Raw genomic sequence first — 21923 nt, forward strand, 5'->3', positions numbered from 1 at the left:
ATCAACCCTCTAGGCAGGGCAGTCAGACTGGATCGGTGTACCAAAGGGAATCTTTATCGAGGCCACCATTAGGAACTATTAATATTATTTTTGCAGCCTTATGTCAGACTGGGGGATACCCTTTTGGGGTCATGTCCATAGCAAGACCACATACCGAGGACCAAGTCCCTGAGTTTAAGTAGGGAAGGTTGGAAGTCAAACCAACCTTGGGTTTTTTTTTTTTTTTTTTTTAAATGAAGACAAGATTGAGACTTATAAACCACATAACGATGCCCTAGTGGTAACCCTTCATATTGGAGGGTATAATGTGAAAAGAGTCCCGGTAGACCAAGGAAGCGGAGCTGAAATTTAAGTATGACTCCCCTTTGGTGGGATTTGATGGGAAGACGTTTATACCAAAAGGCATGATCAGGTTGCTTGTATAGACTGGGTCTGAGGTGGTCGAAGTAAACTTCATAGTGGTGGATGCCTATTCACCTTACACTACTATCCTAGCAAGACCGTGGCTCCATGACATGGGAGCTGTGTCTTTGACTTTGCATATGAAGGTGAAGTACCCCTCAAGGATGCAAGTCGAGGAATTGGTAGGAAGTCAGGCCATGGCTAGGTAGTGTCTGGTCGCCACTATTAGATATCAGTCAGAGGATGGAGCCTTGGCTTCCCAAAAGGAAGCTTCATAGCAATTAACAGAAGTAAGTAAACCCCCAAATACTAGAGAAGGGGGAATGATGTGTGAAGATCTAGAGAAGGTAGTCATTGATACTAACACGGAAAAGTATTTTCAAATTGGGGTTCAATTTCCCCCCAAGAAAGAGACAAATTGTTGGCTTTCCTTAGGAAGAACGTTGATGTTTTTTCTTGAAGTGCATATAAAGCCCTAGGGATGGATTCAGAGTTTATTTGTCATCATTTGAATGTAAACCCAATGGTTGTATTTAAGAAGCAACCACCTCGGCACTCCTCAAAAGAGTACGCTGAGGCCGTTAAAGAAGAAGTAAATAAGCTTAAGCGTGCGGGAGCAATCAAGGAGGTGTTTTATCCATAGTGGCTGGCTAATATAGTTGTGGTAAAGAAGAAGTTAGGGAAGTGGAGAGTGTGTGTGGATTTCACTGATTTGAATAAAGCTTGCCCTAAAGACCCCTTTCCGATTCCTCGGATTGACCAATTGGTTGATGCTACGATCGGACATCCTAGGATGAGCTTTCTTTATGCCTTTCAAGGATATCATCAAATACCATTGGCCCTAGCCGACCAGGAAAAAACAGCGTTTTTAACCCCTACTAGAAATTATCATTATCGGGTAATGCCTTTTGACTTGAAAAATGCTGGGTCTACCTATCAGAGGATGGTAACTAAAATGTTTGAGTCTCAACTCGAGAAGAATGTAGAAGCATATATTGATGACATGGTCGTGAAGATTAAATTGGTAATCAAGCATTTAAGTGATCAAGGAAGTGTGTTTGAAGTGCTAAGAAAACATAAGTTACGCCTCAACGCCTCGAAAGGCTCTTTTGGTGTTAGTTCTGGCAAGTTTTTAGGGTATATGATTATTCATTGAGGAATAGAGGTTAACCTTGATCAAATTAAGGCTATAAGTAACTTACGACCTCCTTAGAATCCTAAGGAAGTTCAAAAGTTGACTGAAATGACTACTGCCTTAAATAGGTTTATTTCTTTATCGGCAGACAGGTGTAGACCATTTTTTCAGCTCCTTCACAAGTGGAAATTATTTGAGTGAACTCAAGAATGTAGTCTTGCCTTTGAGGAGATAAAGGAATATCTATCTCATCCTCCTATCCTTTCTAGACCAAAGAAGGAGGAAGTTCTTTTTGCTTACATCGTAGTTACATGTTATGCAATCAGTCTAGTTTTGGTAAGGATGGAAGCCGAGGTACAGAAATCGGTCTATTACGAGAGTAAGTCTTTACAAGAGGTAGAGATCCGTTACTTGCCATTGGAGAAGGCCATTTTGGCCATTGTGCACTCTACGAGGAAGCTCCCTCATTATTTTCAGGCACATACAGTAGTGGTCTTCACCCAACTCCTTTTGCAATCGTTACTTCAAAGGTCTAATTACATAGGAAGAATAGCTAAATGGGGAACGATCCTAGGAGCATTTGACATCAAGTATTTGCCTTATACGACCATTAAAGGGCAGGTGCTAGTAGATTTAGTAGCGAAGTTCACTGAATGCCCTGAAAGGGTTACCGCCGAGGTGAAGGAATCATTAGGGTATGCAGGTCACAGCAATTACTGTCCCTGGACAACCAATATGGAAGCTTTATGTAGATGGGGTGGCCAACCAGAAGGGGTCAGGTATTGGAATAGTCCTGGTATCCCCAGAAAAGATTACCATTGAGAAAACTTTGAAGTTGGGTTATTTAGCCACAAATAATGAGGCCGAGTATGAAGCCCTGTTAACTGGGATAACTATGGTGAAAAAATTGGGAGGTAAAGCTGTGGAGATTTTCTTGAACTTAAGGTTGGTCGTTGGACAAATTAATGGTGAGTTGGAAGCCAGAGACCAGAGGATGCAAGGGTATCTTAATAAAGCTTGGCGATTGCAGTCTAGCTTTGGATCCTTCTACAAAAGTGAATGTTCCTAGAAAACCCCTGAACTCAAAGGTTTTAAGATCAATAGAATTGAGCTCAATATGCCATGGAAAATGGGTGCAATTCTGGTGAACAATCAATGTCTTCAGCCGGAAGAGTTGATGGCCATGTATGCAGAGTCTCATAGGCAGCCTACAATTTCTCAGCACCAGCCACCAAGCACTCAAAGTTCATACAACCTGAAAGGATACTCTCCACGTCATTATTTGTATCTAAAATTACATTACTCAAGTCAAGGGTAGCCAAAGAGCTTAATAGGTTTGTGTGCTCAGGAGAGGGTCTAAATGTGCATGCTCCTAGGTGCAAATGCTTCAAGTGAGAGTAAAGCAAATGACAAGGGAAACTATAGTTTTCACTCCGTTGGTAGAAAGAAGGAAAGTAAAGATCAGCAATTTTCTTGGCCTCCATTCTAGCAGTGAAGGTAACCCAATTATCTATATGAGAAGCAGACTCATTGCCAAGACAAGAAGTGAACCATGAGTGTTCCTATCTTTGGAGCCATATATTGCTGCAAAAACTGATCAACTGATGTGAGAAATCTAGGCTTAAGTTCATTTACAAAATTTGCAGGCAGTGTATCGAAGTAGCCTTTGTTTTCATCATATTCAATTCCAAACATGGTAAATAGATCAAACTGAAGAGTGGAGATGGGTGCGGAAAGATGTCTCCATCTAGGTGACAGTGACCTTGCCTTGACAGCATCTCTTAGAGTTAGAGAGGAGAGAATGTTGATGAGAATGTCATCCGGTAATTCACTGATATGGTCACTCATTCTCTTATGATCCTCAGCACCAACCACCTAGCTAGCAAACATCAGGAATATACATCATATTAGCAGCAGCCAGCACAGTTTGTGTTTTCTGGTGAAAACAATTTCATGCAGAGAGAATTTTTCTTGGAAAAAATGGATAATGGCTAGGCTATTGATAAATTTGAAAGAATAATTTGATTTCTTAGGATAAACTATAAAAATTATATGTAGTCCACTACTAATACAGTAGTTAAAAAGCATACATAAAAATGCAAGGCAGACACCCAATAAAACTCAGTCTACGAAACAAGACATTTGGACTAAAATATTATTTGGGTCTAAAAAGCTTAGACATAATTTTTGCCACAATTGATCAGGTGATCAACTTTTAGTCACAGATAAAAAGTGATGGGTTAATGCGTAGTTTAGGTTCTGAATATCAAATACCAAATCTAAAGCAATAAAGATAAAAAGTAGTAAGCACTCGGGGTGAGTTGATATTCTTTAGGTTTGAAGGTTCTGCCAATAGACTATATTTCAGAATACGCCTCGTTAGAATGACACTTTGCCGCTAAAACAAACTCCTTACTACTACTGCCACTTCCATCGAGATTAACCTGAATTACCTCCTCTTTGTCATTCATGGAAACTCCATTCCATTTGCTTAGAACAGACTCCATAAAGTAGACAGAGAAAATAGAAGAAAAGAGATGAAGAAAAAAGGCTTAACAGAAAAGAACACTGTTTCCACACCCCAAAAGAAAACCCTACAAATTAGGGCTGTAAATGAATCAAGCCGATCATGAAAAACTTGGGCTTGACTTTATAAAAAGCTCGTTCATGTTCGTTTGTTTATAAATAAGCCAACCTTGAGCTTTAGTTTAAGGCTTGTTTGATAAACAAGCCGAGCCCAAACAAAAAAATATATATATATATATATATATATATATATATATATATATTTGTGAACAAGCTTTTGAACAATAGGGCTCGATAAAAACATGCCAAGCTTAGGCTCATTTATAGCTTGATATATGTTTACTAAATAAGCTCATTATTATGACATTACACATATGTTTTAGAATGTTAATTTATAGCTTGTTTATTCATATATGTTTTGGAATGTTAATTTATTTAGATTTGTGAAGATTATAATTGCATAGATGACAAATGTGGATGTAAAAATTGTATTTTGAACAATTACTCAAGCTATAAACAATGAATGATGAATGGATGGATTTAATTATGTAAAGTTGTAATTTGAACAATTTCTAATCACGGGTGGAATTAGAAGCATGATAAAATGAGTATATTATTATTTTTTGTTTACTTGATTTTTGGTGATATAAGCATTTGATGATGAAATTTTTTTTTGGATCCCAAGCTAAAAAGCTTGACTTGAGCTCGAGTTTGAGCTCAAGCTTGGCTTGACTAATTAATCAAGTCAAGCCAAGCCGAGCTTAAACTTTTTGGCATTCTCACGAGCTCAAGTTCAAACATTATTTTTAGGTTTGTCTCAAGCTCGTGCATTTGATTTTTATTGACAAGCCAAGCTCAAACGTGTACTACTCGACAAAGTTTGGCTCGTTTACAGCCCTACCTACAAACTCTACCAGTAACGTTGAGAAGGCCAATTGTAAGTAGGGGTGTGCGCGGTTCGGTAGAGGTGGTTTTTTTCTAAATTTATTACCGAACCAATAGAGATCGGTTTTTTCATAATTGGAATCGATACACACCACTAGGGTCGATTTTTTGACCTATAACGGTGCGGTTTTTTGAGGTCGGTTTGATCGGTTTGAAATATTAAAAAAAAAAAATTTTTTAATAAAAAAAAAATTGGGCACATATATCAACTTGTTCAAAATTGGGCACACACAATCTGTTCACATATACTTGTTCAAGATTTCAAGTAATCTGTCTTTTAATACTTGTTCACATATATCAACCCGTTCAAGATTTCAATATATCAATATATCCAAAAAAAAAAATTGTTCAACAAATCTGTTCACATAAAAAAAAAAATCTATTCAACAATAAAAAAATTTGTTCACCCAAATAGTAATGATCCAAACTATCCAAATTTTTTCATTTCATTCACCATGCAAAAATATTTTGAAATTGTCTGAATAAGAGTTCAACTCTCAAAATACTATCATGTAGCATATAATATCATTAATGTCACTGTGTGTGTCAGTGTCAATAACAATAAGTGTTAATGTATCCACTTAATAACGTATTACAGAACCATTTGTCACTGTCCACAAATGCCAAAAGAAAGATATACAAATTAAATTAGCATTTAGGCAAAAGAATGCTAATTGCTTGTATCCCCAAAAATAATCCCACCCATGAATACCTAAATAACTACTATTAGTGAAAAGTCCACTACCAATAACATGTACAAATATAATTAACATATAGGCAAAAGAATGCTAATTTTTGTAAGTCCGTTGTCCAGTAAGTCTGTGCACTATGCATCATTCTAGAACTCCTACAAAATACTAAACAAAACAAAATAAACACGTATTAATAACAACAAAACGTTTATGAACAATAGAATATTTATAATTAACACAAACGAATGATAATAGCAAGTATACTTATATAATACTAACTACTAACTAACTCCAAGAAAAGAGTAGCACATCACTCATCATCATCCAACACAACAGTGCTTGGATCCTCCTCCATAGGCATTGGGAAAACCGATGCAATTTCTACAATCCCATTCAAAATAAAATGATTCGTAAGCATTAAGCAAATAAATAAGCAATTGATATATACAACAAACAAAATGAACATATATTTACCAGTGTCAATCTCAAAACCATCCATATCCTCCACATTATCCATGCACTCCCGAAGCTTTATTGGTCTTTTTTCCTTTGCATCCTTCAACCAATTTTGGGTATAAATAAAGGCTTCAACTGTATTAAGAGATAGTGAACTACAGAACGAATCCAAAACATGCCCCCCCGTACTAAAAGCAGACTCGGATGCAATTGTAGAGACAGGAATAGCCAACACATCACGAGCGATTTGGGAAAGGACTCAATATCTAGAAGAATTCATTTTCCACCACATCAAGATGTCAAAATCTTCCACATCAGGGTCCTCAAAAGATTCCAACAAATACCTATCCAACTTAGATTTGGTTTCCACACTGTCCTCGTCCGCCAAGTGTTGCTTAAACCTATTATTATAACTTTTAATACAATCAGATAATGAAGCATTGCCAACACTTGGCCTGGAGTCCCTAAACAATGAAGCACCACTACCAGTAGAACTCGAAGCTAATTTTTGACCCACTCTCTCCACATACAACCTCTTCAATGCATCCCAAACCTTAGAGCTCATCGCATCCCCCTTGTCCTTTCCATACCACTCCCTAAACCAAAACTTTACATACTTCAATCTATACCTTGGGTCAAGAACAACAGCAACAAAAAGTATCAAATTGATATTATCTATACTTCCCCAATACTTATCATATTTTTTTTTTCATCTCTACCACCATACTCTTCAAGAGTGGATCCCCATACTCGGTGCGTGCTTTGCGTCTCCGATGTCCTCACTGCACCGGCATCGGAGCTCCATTCGTGTTCTAATCGCCGGCGTCGGCTCCATCGGTCGATGCTAGTGGCGGTGTGGGATGGTCGGCATCGGTCGGTCTTGTCAGCTCCGGTGATGGTTTGCACACTCCTAATTGTAAGTTTCAAGTGTCAACAAAAAGGCCCAATCCTTTCTCAAACAATCAATGTTCTTTCACCCATGCATCTAATAAAAATCATAAGAAGAGTTAATGACAATCGACCCTATCACTAATTTCTTGAAAACAAAAATAGCCCATTTCCTATATGTGTTGAGATTCTAGTCAGCCATATTGGTAAGAGAATTACCTTAAAAAAAAGGCTAAAGACTCTTTGATTTTTGGCGTAAATGCACTTTTGATCCCTACATTTTGCACTTTTTTTTCATTTTGGTCCCTATATTTTATTTTTACCACTTTTAGTTTCTAAACCAATTAACGCATGACATTTAAGTCTTTACTGCCAGCCAACTAACGGAAAAAGCTGAGGTGATAGACGGAACACCTTATTAGCTAATGTGACGCTGATGTGGCACTGATGTGACGATTTAAAAAATTATTTGACATTTTTATATGCCACGTTAGCATTTTAATTTTTTATAAAAAGCCATGTTAGACAATTTAAACCAAAAAACAAAATAAATTAAAAAACAAAATTTTTTTTTTTTTTACTTCATTATTTTTTCTTAAGAACTGAAGTTGTTCTTCGTGTTCTTCCTAAATCCATGAAATAAACCAATCTCCAGCAAACCCCAAATCCAAATCCAACAACCAAATCTACTCCATTAAATCTAGAAAAACAAGAAATAAATCCAAGAAATCAAACCAAACCATAAATAAATCGAAGAAATAAACCCATAAACCCAGTAACCAATTCAATCTCTAGCAAACCTATAAACCCAGAATTTTTCTTTAGAAACAAACACACAAAAAACCCCTTAAAAACAAACAACTCCACGTTGTCTCCAAAAAAACAAAAATACAAACAAACTCAGAACAAGAGCAAGGATACCCAAATCTAAACAAACTTAAGTCTTAAACAAAGCCAGATACCCACTCATGCAAGTTTCAAACAAACCCAGATACCCACTCATGGGCAATGGATTCTCTTCTTGATGCATGCCAGGACCACCACTAGCGATGTTCCCATTTTCCATCCAAACACCATCCTCCACCGAAACCTCCAACAAATCAAACCCATAAACCCATAAAATCATCAAACCCACATAAAAAAACAAACCCAAAAATTTAAAATCGATTAAACACTCCGTATCGGTGAAAGCGACATAAGACGGCGTCGTTGGGTCCTTTAGTCGTTAGCTATGATCTCGACAAGGTCGTGCTTCCGAACTACAACGCACAAGTAGGTCTTGCCGAGATCGATTTCGATGGTGGGACCCTCTCCTTTAACAAACATTTTTTTTTGTACAGTCAAGATTCAACAATCTGAAAAGAAATCTACAAGCTCTTTCTGAAAGAAACGAAGAAAAAACAGAGAGCTGTGATAGAATTTTTAGAGTTTTTGAGATAGAATTTTGTTGAGAATGAAGGAGGGCCTTTTATTTTTGTGTTTGTGTTTGTTTTTTAATTAGATTTTTTTTTTTTTTTGAAACCATTTTTTAATTAGATTTAAGTTTTGTTTTTTAATTTATTTTCTTTTTTGGTTTAAATTTTCTGACATAGCTTTTTATAAAAAAATTAAAATGCTGACGTGGCATATAAAAATGCCAAATAATATTTTTTAATAATATTTTAATCGCTACATTAGTGCCACGTCAGCTAATAGGGTGTTCCGTCTGCCACCTCAGTTTTTCCCGTTAGTTGGCTAGCAGAAAGAACTTAAATGTCACGCATTAATTGATTTAGCAACTAAAAGTGCTAAAAATAAAATATAGGGACCAAAATGAAAAAAGTGCAAAATGTAAGGATCAAAAGTACATTTATGCCTATTTTCTATCATAACAATTAACAAAAGATTTTTTCTTCCATCTACTTTTCCACTTTCAAACCAAATACCATAAGGAAAAACTAAAATATCTTCTATTCTTCCACTTTTCTATCGTTCTTCATTTTTTATCATCTCACTTTCCATTTCTCCAACTAAATGGGAAAACTAAGGCACTTCCTATTAAATAATCAAAGGAGGTTTTCACAATCATTTTCAAGTGTCCTGCATGCCTAGTTCCCATAGAAGAAGTGTCCCAAAAATCAAAGCTCAACTTCTATTGCATGAATGTTCTTTCCAAATGACCAAATAGCCAATTTTATCAGTTCTCAAAATTTTCCTTTGCTTAATACGTACGCAGGTCTCTTGCTCGTTATCCATACACATTCCAAGTATTAGTTATACAGTATTTGTTACACGAATTAGATTACTAGACCATAAGAATTTTTAATTTCTTACAAATTCAAAGCCAAAAATATTCCAATACCCGGACAAGTTTAACTAATGTATTGCAATGGCTTGATGTTGAATAATTTGTTTTTTTTCCTCCCCAAATTTATGCAACGTTACAAGCCGTGTGGAGAGTATCAACCAAATCCACACCAAACCCCCCCCCCCCCCCCCACACACACACACACACACACACACACACACACAAATAGAGCTACAATCCATATATTGGCAATTTTCAGAAAACAAAACTGAAAACCGCATCACACTTGCACCTGCAGGTGCATATGCAGTTTTTACACCTCCACCGCTGTTGGCATTGCGGCAACCACATTTGGTAGTCAGTTTTGGTTGGTTCAAGTATAGTCGTGTGGTTAGAGCAGCTTTTTAAACACCCCTAGATCACGGACCCAAAAATAAAAAAAACAAGTAAACAAAAAAATAAATAAACAATAAAACAAGAAAACAACACAAAGCAAGTTTCCGTGTTTTGCAAGGAATCGGCGGGGCTGATTGTTTTCATCTTCATCAGAAGGACCTTGGGTTCTCCGACGAGACGGCCTTCTTGTACCACGACTCCCAGAACCTCCTTCATCATCCCGATGTGATCGACTTGGACAAGCTCCAACTCTAAGCCTTTCAAACCATTTCTCCAAAGTTTGGACAAGAGACGGTGAGCTTGCCAACTGGGCCCTCTGCAAGGATAAATGATCTAAGAACCCAGCTTCACAAATTGCAAACATGGAATCTACAAAAGACAAAAGAGCAAGAACACACCGAAGAGACCTTTTGGTCCGATTGGGTATAAACGGCTTGTTTAAGAGATTCAATCATCAACATGCTCTCATCAACAAGATCAACCCCAATCTGCATGAAGAGAACTATTAGGTATGCACCAAAAGTGGAAAGCATGACTAGATGAATGCAAGACATACTGGGCCTGTCCATAGAACATTCGGAGCTTGTTTTGGCCTTTCAAGTTGCATACAACTGATAGATCCATCTTGATTCTTCACTTGGCAAGACCATGGAGGAAACTGAGGGTACCTCTCCAGGAAAGAACCACTGGGGTCTTCAACATGACTAGAGGGTTGAGAAGCAGTCCTTTCAAGCGATGAACCTTCATAATCAGAACTATGCCCTACAGAATGAGCAGCAAAATTTTCCCCATCAACTTCAAAATTCACATCTATTCCCTTTCCAGTTTCAAATTGCTGCCCCAAATTCTGACCAATGTTAATTTTGTATGATCTCACAACACCTACCCTACAGTGAACCTTGAGGCAATCATTTTTGAGGTAGTCAGATGTCTCTAGATCAGTTCTTTTGATAAATCGCTTGTAACCCCTGCAACATCCAACAAACAAAACTATTATACCACACTTGCCACTTGATTACATTAAATGAGAAATGAAGCAAAGGTATACAATTGAAAATGATTGCATGTAGGTCATAAGTATTAACATAATAGCATAAAAACATTACGCCCACAAGATGCATATAGTAGTCATCGAATCAAACATAGTTGTCACCTGAAAAGTCCATGGTAGGTATCACGCCTAATCAACAAGATTTTGTCATCACAAATTCACAACACAATATGTGGTGAACTAATTAGATGAGCCAAATATTACATCTTGCTTCTATTAATCTCTTCAATAGCTCAAAATGAAACCATACACAATAAATAAACATTAACACCACTACATTTTCAAAGTATTCATCTACAAAATTATATACATCTAGCCAAAGAATTACATATAAGAGAGTTCACAACTCCTTACAGGTACTCAAAAAAAGTTCATAAATCAGAAAAACACCCTCTGTCTGGTTCCATCTAATTCTAATGCGATATGGAATAATAAGATTATTCTACCGATCTCAATTTAATCTCATGGATATGTTTGTTGTAATGTTGTTTGTTGCTAAGCTCTCTAGAAATTTATGAGTCTAACAATAGATGCTTGTTGCTTCATATTTTGTACATCATTTGTACCTATCAAAAAATATATTTTATACATTATTTGGCTTTCTTATGTTATATAGCTGGGAGGCGGAAAAGAGTTCATGTAGCAGACCCCTACTAGTCGAGAAAGTTACTCATCCAGCAAGCTAACATCATATGGAATAAAGGCTTTAATGATTCAAGTAATCCACACAAATTTTGAACAGTGTTTGCCAGGAAATTACGTCTTTACATAAACAATAAGGGGTTCGCGAATTAACAATCCTAGCTAGCTCTAAAATTCAAGCCTAGAAAACCATTACCTATCAAATTCAACAAGCATACCACCACCCACTTGTACGTATCAACCTCTTTCAAAACTTCAGTTCTACAACAACAACAACAAAAATTCGTAATCTTACCATTGGTTTCTGTCCACAATTCATGCAATTGCTCTTATACTTAATCAAATTATTATTAACTATAACAATAAAAATGGTAACATTGTGCGTAATTGTGTTTTGTACAGGGCCAGCATCCTATAAGCAATTACTCCCTGCGTCTTATACTAAATGAAACTTTGTAAATGGTATGCATTTAATTTTAAAAAATCAACATGATATTTTTTTCATGAGTCATTAAGTCGTTCAAAATGATGTTCAAAATGAAGTAACAGATGCAAGCATGGGGGTACTATTTCAAACAAACATCATCCAACAAAGAACCTTTTTAGAGAGAACTTATATACAGTACTTTATATGCAATCCTGCAGTACATTAGATTCCTCAATTTAATAGCATTGTCCACTAAAACACAAACAATTCTATCTTTTCCCATGACCATATAATTCAAAATAATCATGTGATTGAATTTAATTAAGGGAAAAAGTTAGTAAACCATTTTTAAAAAGTTTTTATGAAAAAAAGAAAAAATAATTAATATTTTCAAAGTTTTTTCAATTTCCTAGTAAAACTTTCATGGTTTATTTACCGTTACCTCCGTTACTTTTTAAACTGAACATGTCATTTTATTTTAAATATACAGTGATAAGTTATAATAAATTTTAATCTCTACATTTTATTTCGTTAATAAATAATGTGACAAACTCTCATTAAAACAAAAAATAAAAGAGGATTCCTTTAAAAAAATACTAAAAGTAAGCCAAACCCATTAACATTGACACACTTAGCAAAAATAAATAAAAACCCACTACATAAACATGACAAACACTATCATAATCATAACAATTATAATCAAGATCATAAAAAAAATAAATAAATAAATAAAAGACCCAAATTTAAAAAGAATAATCGATTACCACATGCTACCGCGATTTTTGATCGTGTAAGGCCCACTTTCCGGCGTCCTCCCGAACTGGGTGTGAACCTTATGCCTATTTTTCCCACTCTGATCCAATAGCATCAATTCAAAAAGCGCTCTCACAGAAGTGTCTTCGCTCGCCAAAACTATAAACAGCGAAACATACGTATCATTGTCCACATTCTTGCCGTCCGGGTAAAAATAGATCGCCCAAGAGTACCCGCCGACGGTGAAAGAATCGGACTCCACGTACTTTCCGATCCCCATACCTTTCACGAGCGAGTACCCTGAGATGCTGAACCTGTGGGATCCATTCACCGTCTTTGTAATCGACGTCGATGTTGTCGGAGTTGACCAAGACAAAGAAGATGAAGATGAAGAAGAAGAACTCGCTAACGTGGACTCCCAACAAGGAAATATCGGCTGAGAATTAGGAGAGACAATTCGTCCCATTTATCGAGAGGATCGGGATAGAGATAAAAATTTTGATGTTTGGTTGCTGAGAAAATCTAGGATTTGGTCAATTATTGGAGAGAGAAGTAGCTGAACTATGACTTTTTTCATATTATTTTGTCTAGCCGTTAGGTAAAATATACTATTTTTTTTATCAGATTTTTTTTTACTTGAGTAAATTATAACTTATCTCACCTACGATTTTGTCAAAATTTAATTTGTCTACTTGTGATTTAAAATTTGATACTTTACCTATTTGAAGTTTGACTGAAATTTAAATTGTCTACCTGGGGTTTGAAATCTCATAATACAAGTGTTCTGTTGGATTCTTTTTAACTTATTTAATCTTGTCTGGTTATATTTTTTGTGTTTTTGGAGGAGAGAAAAATAAAAATGGAACAAAATTACATATTTAGTCATGTTTTTAATAGAAGTGGGTTACAAAATTTTAACTAAACTAATCTCAGGTGGGTAAAGTGTCAAATTTCAAATCACAGATATGCAACTTAAATTTTGGTCAAACCACAGATAAGTTGTAATTCGCCCGATTTTTTTTTTTTTTTTCCAAATCTGTAATATTATATAGTTTTTTTTTTAAGATATATACTTTTGCATTTCCTTTTCTTTGATGCCATATATCTTTCAATCTAAATTTTGCTACAAATTAAGGTATTATTCATTATTGAGTACATCATAAGGCAAACAATTATATATTTTTAAGCCATTTTTTTCCTATTATTTGTTTTTGATCATTTCATTGTTCTTTCTCTTTATTGTGAATCTTCAAGTTCTTCCTTTCTATGGGGTCTTCGAGATCCTCGATAAATGCAAGAATTTGAATCACTTGATTAAGAATTATGAATTTAAAAAAAAAAATTATATTTTTTAATCCAAATAATATACCAATGTGTCCATTAGAAGCTGTCCCCAAAAAAACTTTGCCCATCAGATTTCTTGCCATTAAAGCCTCAGATGTCGCATGTTTCGAAACCATTAAGTTTTCCAATGGTTTAATTGAAATATTACAATGGTTTGAAGTTGGATAATTGTTCTTTTTTTTCTTTCTTTTCAAATTTATGCAGCATATGTACAAAGCCATGTGGAGAGTATAACCCCAACCCAACCCCACGCCACCCCCTAAAAAATAATAATAATAATAAGTTTTTTTTTTTTTTTTTTTTGGTCTCTCCTCTTAAAGATTTTATTTCCAATAAAAAGAATAATCAATGGTTAAAGAGGTAAGCATGAATTCCTTACAAATCAATTCCTACCCTTTATACTAGCCGTAGAGCTGCAAATTATAAACCTAAAAAATGTATTGTGCCATCTGGATAGGGTACTGTAGGGGTAAAATTCCCAAGCTAAATAACGGGCCTTGGGCCCTATACAGAGTCCAGCTACAACCAAGAAGAAAATGGGTCACCAAAACAACTTCCAACCCAACTCTAATAAGTCCAAACTTATTTAAAAAAGACGTCCGAGGAGGAATGTCTCCTCAGACGTGCCAAATATGGGCCCAACATGCACCCTATCCATAATGAGGAGTCATTCCAAACAAATATTGGTAGTAAGGATGAGCCTCACAAAGCAAGGAGAAGAACGAGAGCATAGGATGTTCAGGGGGAGACCCCAATTGCCGCATTAAACGCAAGGAAACTACTTTTCTGGCCGCATTAATGTGGAGAGGACAGGCGAACAGTGTTACCTTGGCCACTGCAACTCATAGAAAGGTAAGGTGGATGTCCGATGGGACAGACACTCAAGTGAAGGTCCAGATAATCAACAAGTGTAGGGCTCTTATTACTTTAAGGAGTCTATATAAAAGAAGGGCATCCCCTTGAAGAAGGGATCGAAAAACTCCAGAAGAAAGGGAGTAAGACTATATCCTTTAATCAGTAACCTAGGTACACCCACACATTTTCTCGGACCGAACATCCAGCGAAGATAAGGGAGATATTCTTACGTTCAACTGCTGCATGGCTTAAAATTAATTAACATTCACTTCGTTGAGTCCTAGTTCTGTAACCCGCTCTCTACAAATTCATTGTATAGGGTTCTTTGGGCCAGAGTCGCCTACTTGCTGGGCTTGGGCCGTAAAAACTGACCCTACAATTGGCGCCGTCTGTGGGAACAACTTGTGTCTCGACAAGTGAAACCATTAGAGATAGAAGGATCAGGTCCGTGCCAAATCGGACACGCAGATTCCCAACGGCAGGACAACTTTTTGAATCTCGAACAGGAGAAAGATCAAGACAAGCAGCAAGAAGGCAGTGTGAACACCTCCCACAAGAGCAGAAGCAGCTCGAAAGGGAAAGGTCATGCATCCCATAAGCAAAACGATTGAAAGGCTTTACAGTAAGAAATTGATGACTTAAAGAAGAAGCTACGCCGAGCGCAGCGAAAACGTCTATTGAGGTCTAAAAAAGGGTCATAGTGAAATAAGCCCAAAAAAGAACAAGTCAAGCCCAAAAGGAAAATTCAAGCTAAGCCCAAAGTAATAGATACGGGAGACCCATGAGGGAATAAAAGAAAGGCCCAGAGGATCCTGAAGCCCAGAAAAAAGAAGCATCCAAAAAAGAGGACCACGGCAAAGTATAAGAAGCAAGGATCCTCAGGAACCATCAATAAGCACGGATCCCTTCAGGCACAAAGAAAAAGGAAGACCGGGACAGATCGATAGAAAGAAGACAGAAGAAGAAAACAAGAAATAAAAGCAAAACGCGAGCGACCTCTCATGGCACAGACAGAAAAGGCCTCGGGGAACCAGGACAGGGAAGAAGAATGATAACAAACGACTTTCAAAAATGGCAGAACAGGATTCCGCCCAAATAGGAAAGAAAAGGGAAAAGTGGAAGACGCCAGAAATGGGGATGCCGAGAAGGGCATACCTCAGCACGTCCCAAAGAAGATGACCAACCAGAAGCTTTCAAAAGAATTAGAACTGAGAAAAGGAAAGAATGAGAAAAAACGGAAAAGGGACTTACCGAGACGATGGGGACAGGACATGCTCTGTTTGTAAAAGAGCAAAACAGGGGAACCAACGGTTCCCCGGGAAGCCCAGAAAACTCCATTATAAAAGGAGGGGATGGGTTATGAAGAAGGCAGCAAAAAAAAAGAAAGAAACACAAGAAAGAAGAAATTCTCCAGGAAAAACTATTAGAAAATCTGTAGAAGGGAAAATACTAAGGGAAAAACAAGTATTGCTTCCCGGTATCCTGTAAAAGCCACTATTGCACATACTCGGATTCAACGAGAATCAAACTTTACAAGTTTTGAAGGCTGAAATAGCCATTCAAGACTGCAATTTTTGAGCTTGACTGAACCTTGTATCACGTCCTAGTGAGCTTTCTGTAATCAAACGGATAATGTATTAATGAAACATTGCTTCATATTTCCCAGGATCCCCACAGCACTAATTTTTATCGCTTTGTTAATCCTGTTTCTTTCCTTCTGAATTTACCTTGTTAATTTTTGGCACTCTTCGATATCCTTGTTTGTCATTTTCTTTATATTGTCAGGAGTATTCTCTGCATCCTACTTGATTCTTAAACAGCTCGTTAGCTGCGGTGAGTCAAGGCCCGATCCACCAAATCCTCCTTTTCATTTAGGCCCGGGATCCTTGGGCCTGAGTGTCACGAAAAGGGCACTCTCACAACGTCCTTTACCCGGCTCGGACACCAACAGTGATGAGGACAATGAATACAGGCGAAGATCGAGAACCCCTCCAAGCGAGACTTTTTCCTATGAGGAAGAGCAGCCTCGTAAACGCGGCCACAAGAGCCCACCATACCAAGGCCTGGCCAACGATGCCATGAGTAAGGCCCTGGACCGCATCTCTCAATCTCCTTTCACGCGCAGAATAGAGGAAGCAGAACTTCCTCGGCGGTTCCATCAACCAACCTTTGCCATATACAATGGTCGGACAGACCCAGTAGAGCATGTAAGTTAGTTTAATCAGAGGATGGCCGTCCATTCCAAGGATGAGGCATTGATATGCAAGGTGTTTCCGTCCAACTTGGGACCTATGGCGATAAGATGGTTAGATGGCCTTTAGCCAAATTCCATAAATTCCTTTAAGTAGCTGACACAGGCTTTTGGCTCCCGCTTCATTACCAGCAGCAGAGTCCCTCGGCCCCTAGATTCCCTCATATCCCTGTCCATGCGAGAAGGAGAGACACTGAAGGGGCCTGCCGATAGAGCACGGTTTAAGAAAATCCCTGACTGGGAAGCCGGTCACTAGTGTGCGCCAACTCATGGATATAAGACAAGTACAAAAGGGTCGAGGAGGACCAACAGACGGGGAAGGGCAAAGCGAAGGTTGTCCCTCAAAAGAGGAGGGACTTCAGGTCGGACTACTTTAACAGCAGTAACAGGCCGAGAAGAGACTATGCGGAACAATTTGGATCCACTGGGGCACAGGCAGTCCATGCTGTGTTCCGAGAACCATTACACAAGATCCTAGAGAAGGTGAAGTACGAACCATTCTTTCAATGGCCGAGGAGGATGGCAGGTGACCCCTCGAGACTTAACCAGAATCTGTATTGCGCATACCACCAAGAGCCGGGTCACCTCACCGATGATTGTAGGAATCTGAAAAACCACCTGGACCGACTAGTCCGAGAAGGAAAGTTGAGACACCTATTACATCACCCTGCGGGATGGCAGGAACAATCAAACATCGAAACCAGGCAAAGCGCATTGAGGCCGCCCATTGGCACAATAAATGTCATTCTCGCCGCACCTAGAAGGACCGGACCCAACCCTCTTAGAGTAATGTCAGTGGGCAGGCTCCCGCCTGAAGCTGACGACAGGGAATCTAAAAGGGCCAGAGCGAATCCCACGCCCTTAATCGGATTCTCGGATGAGGATAAACTGGGAACCCTTCAACCCCACGACGATGCCGTAGTCGTCATGCTCAGAATTGGGGGTTATGACGTGAAGAGGGTGCTAGTTGACCAAGGCAGCGCCGTGGAAATAATGTATCCCGACTTGTATAAAGGATAGAACCTGAAGCCAGAGGACCTGTCAGCATACGACTCCCCTTTGGTCAGTTTTAAAGGAAAAACAGTCACCTCGAAATGCATGATTAGGCTGCCTATACAAACAGACTCAGACGTGGTGGACGTGAACTTCATTGTGGTAGATGCGTACTCCCCTTACACAGCCATCGTGGCCCGCCCGTGGCTTCATGCACTAGGGGCTGTGTCGTCAACGTTACACCAAAAAGTGAAGTATCCGTCAGGAGGTCGAGTGAAAGAAATAATAGGGAACCAGGTGATGGCCCGGCAATGCATCGTGTCAGCAATCTCACGACGACCAAACAGTGAGCCCTCCACCTCAGTCGAGAACGACTTATAGCAATTAACGACCCCGGTCCCAGTCCCGAGTAGTGGAGGACCCACCATGGAGGTGAGCTGCGAGGATCTGGAGAAAGTACTTGTTGGATCAGACCCAGAGATTTTTTTCAGGTCGGCTCGGAGTTACCACCCCAAGAAAAGGCGATACTGATTGATTTTCTGAGACAAAATGTGGACGTATTCGCCTGGGACGCCTACGAGGCCCCTGGGGTTGACCCAAATTTCATTTTCCATCACCTTAATGTTAACCTGGCTGTAACACCTAAGAAGCAACCTCCTCAGCGACCATCGAAAGAACATGCAGACGCCGTGAGAGAGGAGGTCATAAAATTAAAGAAAGCGGGGGCTATCAAGGAAGTATTCTACCCCGAATGGTTAGCCAACACAGTCATGGTAAAAAAGAAGAATGGGAAATGGCGGGTCTGCGTAGATTTCACGGATCTAAACAAGGCCTGCCCGAAAGATCCCTTCCCCATGCCGCAGATAGGCCGATTGGTGGATTCAACTGTCGGACACCCCCGAATGAGTTTTTTGGACGCCTTCCAGGGCTACCATCAGATACCCCTGGCTGCTGAGGACCAAGAAAAAACTGCTTTTGTCACCCCCGTCGGAAATTATCATTATAAGGTGATGCCCTTTGGCTTAAAGAATGCCGGGTCGACCTACCAAAGGATGATGACCAGGATGTTTGAACAGCAGATGGGTAAGAGCATTGAAGTTTACATAGACGACATGGTAGTAAAAAGCAGATTAATGGCCAACCACGTCAGAGACCTCGGTGACATCTTTCAAGTTCTGAGAAAGTACAAGCTGCGACTCAACGCGTCCAAGTATTCATTTGGGGTGGAATCAGGGAAATTCTTAGGTTACATGGTGACCCACAGAGGCATCGAAGTGAACCCTGACCAAATTAAAGCTATCCATAGCCTGCAGCCCCCTCGGAATCCAGGTCCAAAAGCTCACCGGTATGATCGCCGCTTTAAACCATTTCATTTCCCGCTCAGCGGATAGATGTAAACCTTTCTTCCTCCTACTAAACAAGTGGAAGGGCTTCGAGTGGACCGAGGAGTGTGCTCTAGCTTTCCAACAACTCAAGGAGTACCTCGCCCGACCACCAATTATGTCCAGTCTCGAGGTCGATGAGGTGCTATTCGCCTACATTGCTGTGGCCTTTCATGCAGTAAGCTTAGTGCTAATCCGAGAAGACAATGGCACGCAACGGCAAGTCTACTACGTAAGCAAATCGCTGCACGAGGCAGAGATCCGCTACCTCCCCCTCGGAAAGGCCGTCTTGGCAATCGTACAAGCCACGCGAAAGCTCCCCCACTATTTCCAGGCACATACTGTGGTTGTACTAATCCAGCTTCCGCTAAAGTCCATTCTCCGGAGCGCCGACTACACGGGTAGAATTGCAAAATGGGGAACGATCCTGAGCGCCTTTGACATTAGGTTCATGCCTCGCACTGCTGTGAATGGTCAAGTCCTCGCAGATCTAATAGCCGAATTTGCAAAGCCCACACTAAAAGGAGGGGGAGGATCACTAAGCCTTGACGGGAAACTGATAAGCGCAATCACTCAACAAGAGCCCAGTTGGTGGAAAGCACACATTGACGGCGCAGCCAACCAAAGGGGCTCAGGTGTGGGGCTCGTTCTAGTCTCCCCCGAAGGTATCACCATCAAAAAATCGTTAAGGCTTGGTTTCTCGGTCACGAATAACGAAGCAGAGTATGAGGCATTATTGGAAGGAATGTCAATGATCCAGAGATTGGGTGGAAAATCCGCGAACATGTTCTCGGATTCAAGACTCGTCGTCGGACAAGTAAACGGGGAGCTGAAGGCGAAGGATGAAAGAATGCAAGAGTACCTCGCCCAAGTTAAACGCCTGTAAACCCATTTTTGTCACTTCAATCTAGTGCACGTGTCCAGAAGCGGGAACACCCATGCTGATTCTCTTGCAACGCTCGCCACCTCCTCGGTCCAGCCACTTCCCCGGGTTGTTCTAGTAGAAGATCTCTACCGCCCAGCGACGGAGAGGGCCAACAGAACACGGGTCCACAATATCAGGTCTGGACCTAGTTGGATGGATCCTCTAGTGCTATTCTTGAAGCACGACGCCTTGCCAGACGATAAGCACGAGGCCGACAAGATTAGAAGGAAGGCCTTTCGATTCTGGTTGTCCGAGGACTCCAAACTATATAGGCGCTCGTTCTCAGGGCCGTACTTGCTGTGTGTGCACCCAGACGCCGCTGAACTCATCCTGGAGGAATTACACGAAGGAATTTGTGGAAGTCATACGGGGGGTAGGTCCCTGTCCCATAGGGCCATAACACAGGGCCACTAGTGGCCAAGCATGCAGAAAGAGGCGCAGGAATATGTGAAGAAGTGCGACCAGTGTCAAAGGTTCGCCCCGAATATACACCAGCCAAGCGGAAACCTTAACCAACTGTCCAGCCCTTGGCCATTCGCACAGTGGGGCCTAGACATCCTGGGACCATTCCCCAAAGCAGCAGGGAACAAGAGATTTATTCTAGTCGGCACGGATTATTTCACGAAATGGGTTGAAGCTAAGGCGCTGGCGAATATTAGGGACGTTGATGCCAAGAAATTTATTTGGAAAAATATCGTCACTAGATTCGGAACCCCTCACACGCTGATCTCAAACAACAGACTCCAGTTTGACAGCAAGGCTTTCAGAAGATATTGCAGCGAGCTGAGAATTACCAACAGATACTCCACACCGGCTTACCCGCAGGGTAATGGGCAGTCGTAAGCTATCAATAAAACTATAGTGAATGGGCTGAAAAAGAGGCTGGACGACGCGAAAGGGAGGTGGGTTGAAGAGTTGGCCCATGTCTTGTGGACATACCGCACCACACCTCGCAGGTCCACAGGGGAAACCCCCTTTTCGATGACCTATGGGGCCAAGGCTGTCATTCCACTGGATGTAAACTTCCCAACACAAAGGACCACTGCATTCTGCCCCAATGCCAACAACGGACTTCTGGAAAAAAGTTTGGACCTCATCGAGGAAAGAAGGGAAAGCGCAATGGTCTAGCTTGCCCACTATCAACAAAAGCTCAAGCAAGGTTATGATGCCAAGGTGAAGCTAAGGCCCTTAGCACCAGAGGATCTGGTACTGAGGAAGGTCCTGGGCACTACGAGAAACCCTGTGTGGGGAAAACTCGGACCAAATTGGGAAGGCCCATATCGTATCACCTCCATAGCTGGCATAGGAGCCTACTTTTTGGAAGAGTTGGATGAACATGTAGTGCCACGCCCTTGGAATGTAAATAACCTGAAAATATACTGTTATTAATGAAAGACATAATTCTTGGCGCCACATTACTGTACAGCTACTTGGGCTAAGTGTTTGAACAGAACCGAAGTCCTGCCTGGCTCCTCGGACCACAGGCTTGGGGGAAATTAATCTCGAAACTTGGCTCCTCAGACCACAGGCTTGGCGGAAATTAACCTCGAAACCATTTTCGCTAAGTGTTAAA

At 40.0% G+C, this 21923-nt stretch overlaps 2 protein-coding genes across 3 annotated transcripts; both read right to left on the bottom strand.

The window, feature by feature from the left end:
• Nucleotides 1–3064: 3064 nt before the first annotated feature.
• Nucleotides 3065–4044, bottom strand: LOC115970406 (putative F-box protein At1g67390). The gene is made up of 2 exons (XM_031090044.1): nucleotides 3991–4044; nucleotides 3065–3412 (listed from the first exon to the last, which is right to left on the bottom strand). The coding sequence occupies exons 1-2, from the start codon at nucleotides 4042–4044 to the stop codon at nucleotides 3065–3067; spliced, it is 402 nt and encodes a 133-aa protein (XP_030945904.1).
• A 5513-nt stretch (nucleotides 4045–9557) lies between these two features.
• On the bottom strand, nucleotides 9558–13166 carry LOC115969846. 2 transcript variants are annotated; one of them, XM_031089472.1, is made up of 4 exons: nucleotides 12612–13166; nucleotides 10284–10695; nucleotides 10135–10215; nucleotides 9558–10043 (listed from the first exon to the last, which is right to left on the bottom strand). In XM_031089472.1, exons 1-4 carry the CDS (start codon nucleotides 13064–13066, stop codon nucleotides 9723–9725), a joined length of 1269 nt encoding a protein of 422 aa, XP_030945332.1. In that variant the 5' UTR covers nucleotides 13067–13166; the 3' UTR covers nucleotides 9558–9722. The 2 variants fall into 2 exon arrangements, with proteins under 2 accessions (XP_030945332.1, XP_030945331.1); XM_031089471.1 differs by having other exon boundaries at nucleotides 10126–10215.
• Between the last annotated feature and the right edge of the window lie 8757 nt (nucleotides 13167–21923).

Source organism: Quercus lobata, chromosome 12 (genome assembly GCF_001633185.2).
Source record: "Quercus lobata isolate SW786 chromosome 12, ValleyOak3.0 Primary Assembly, whole genome shotgun sequence".
Lineage (NCBI taxonomy): Eukaryota > Viridiplantae > Streptophyta > Magnoliopsida > Fagales > Fagaceae > Quercus > Quercus lobata.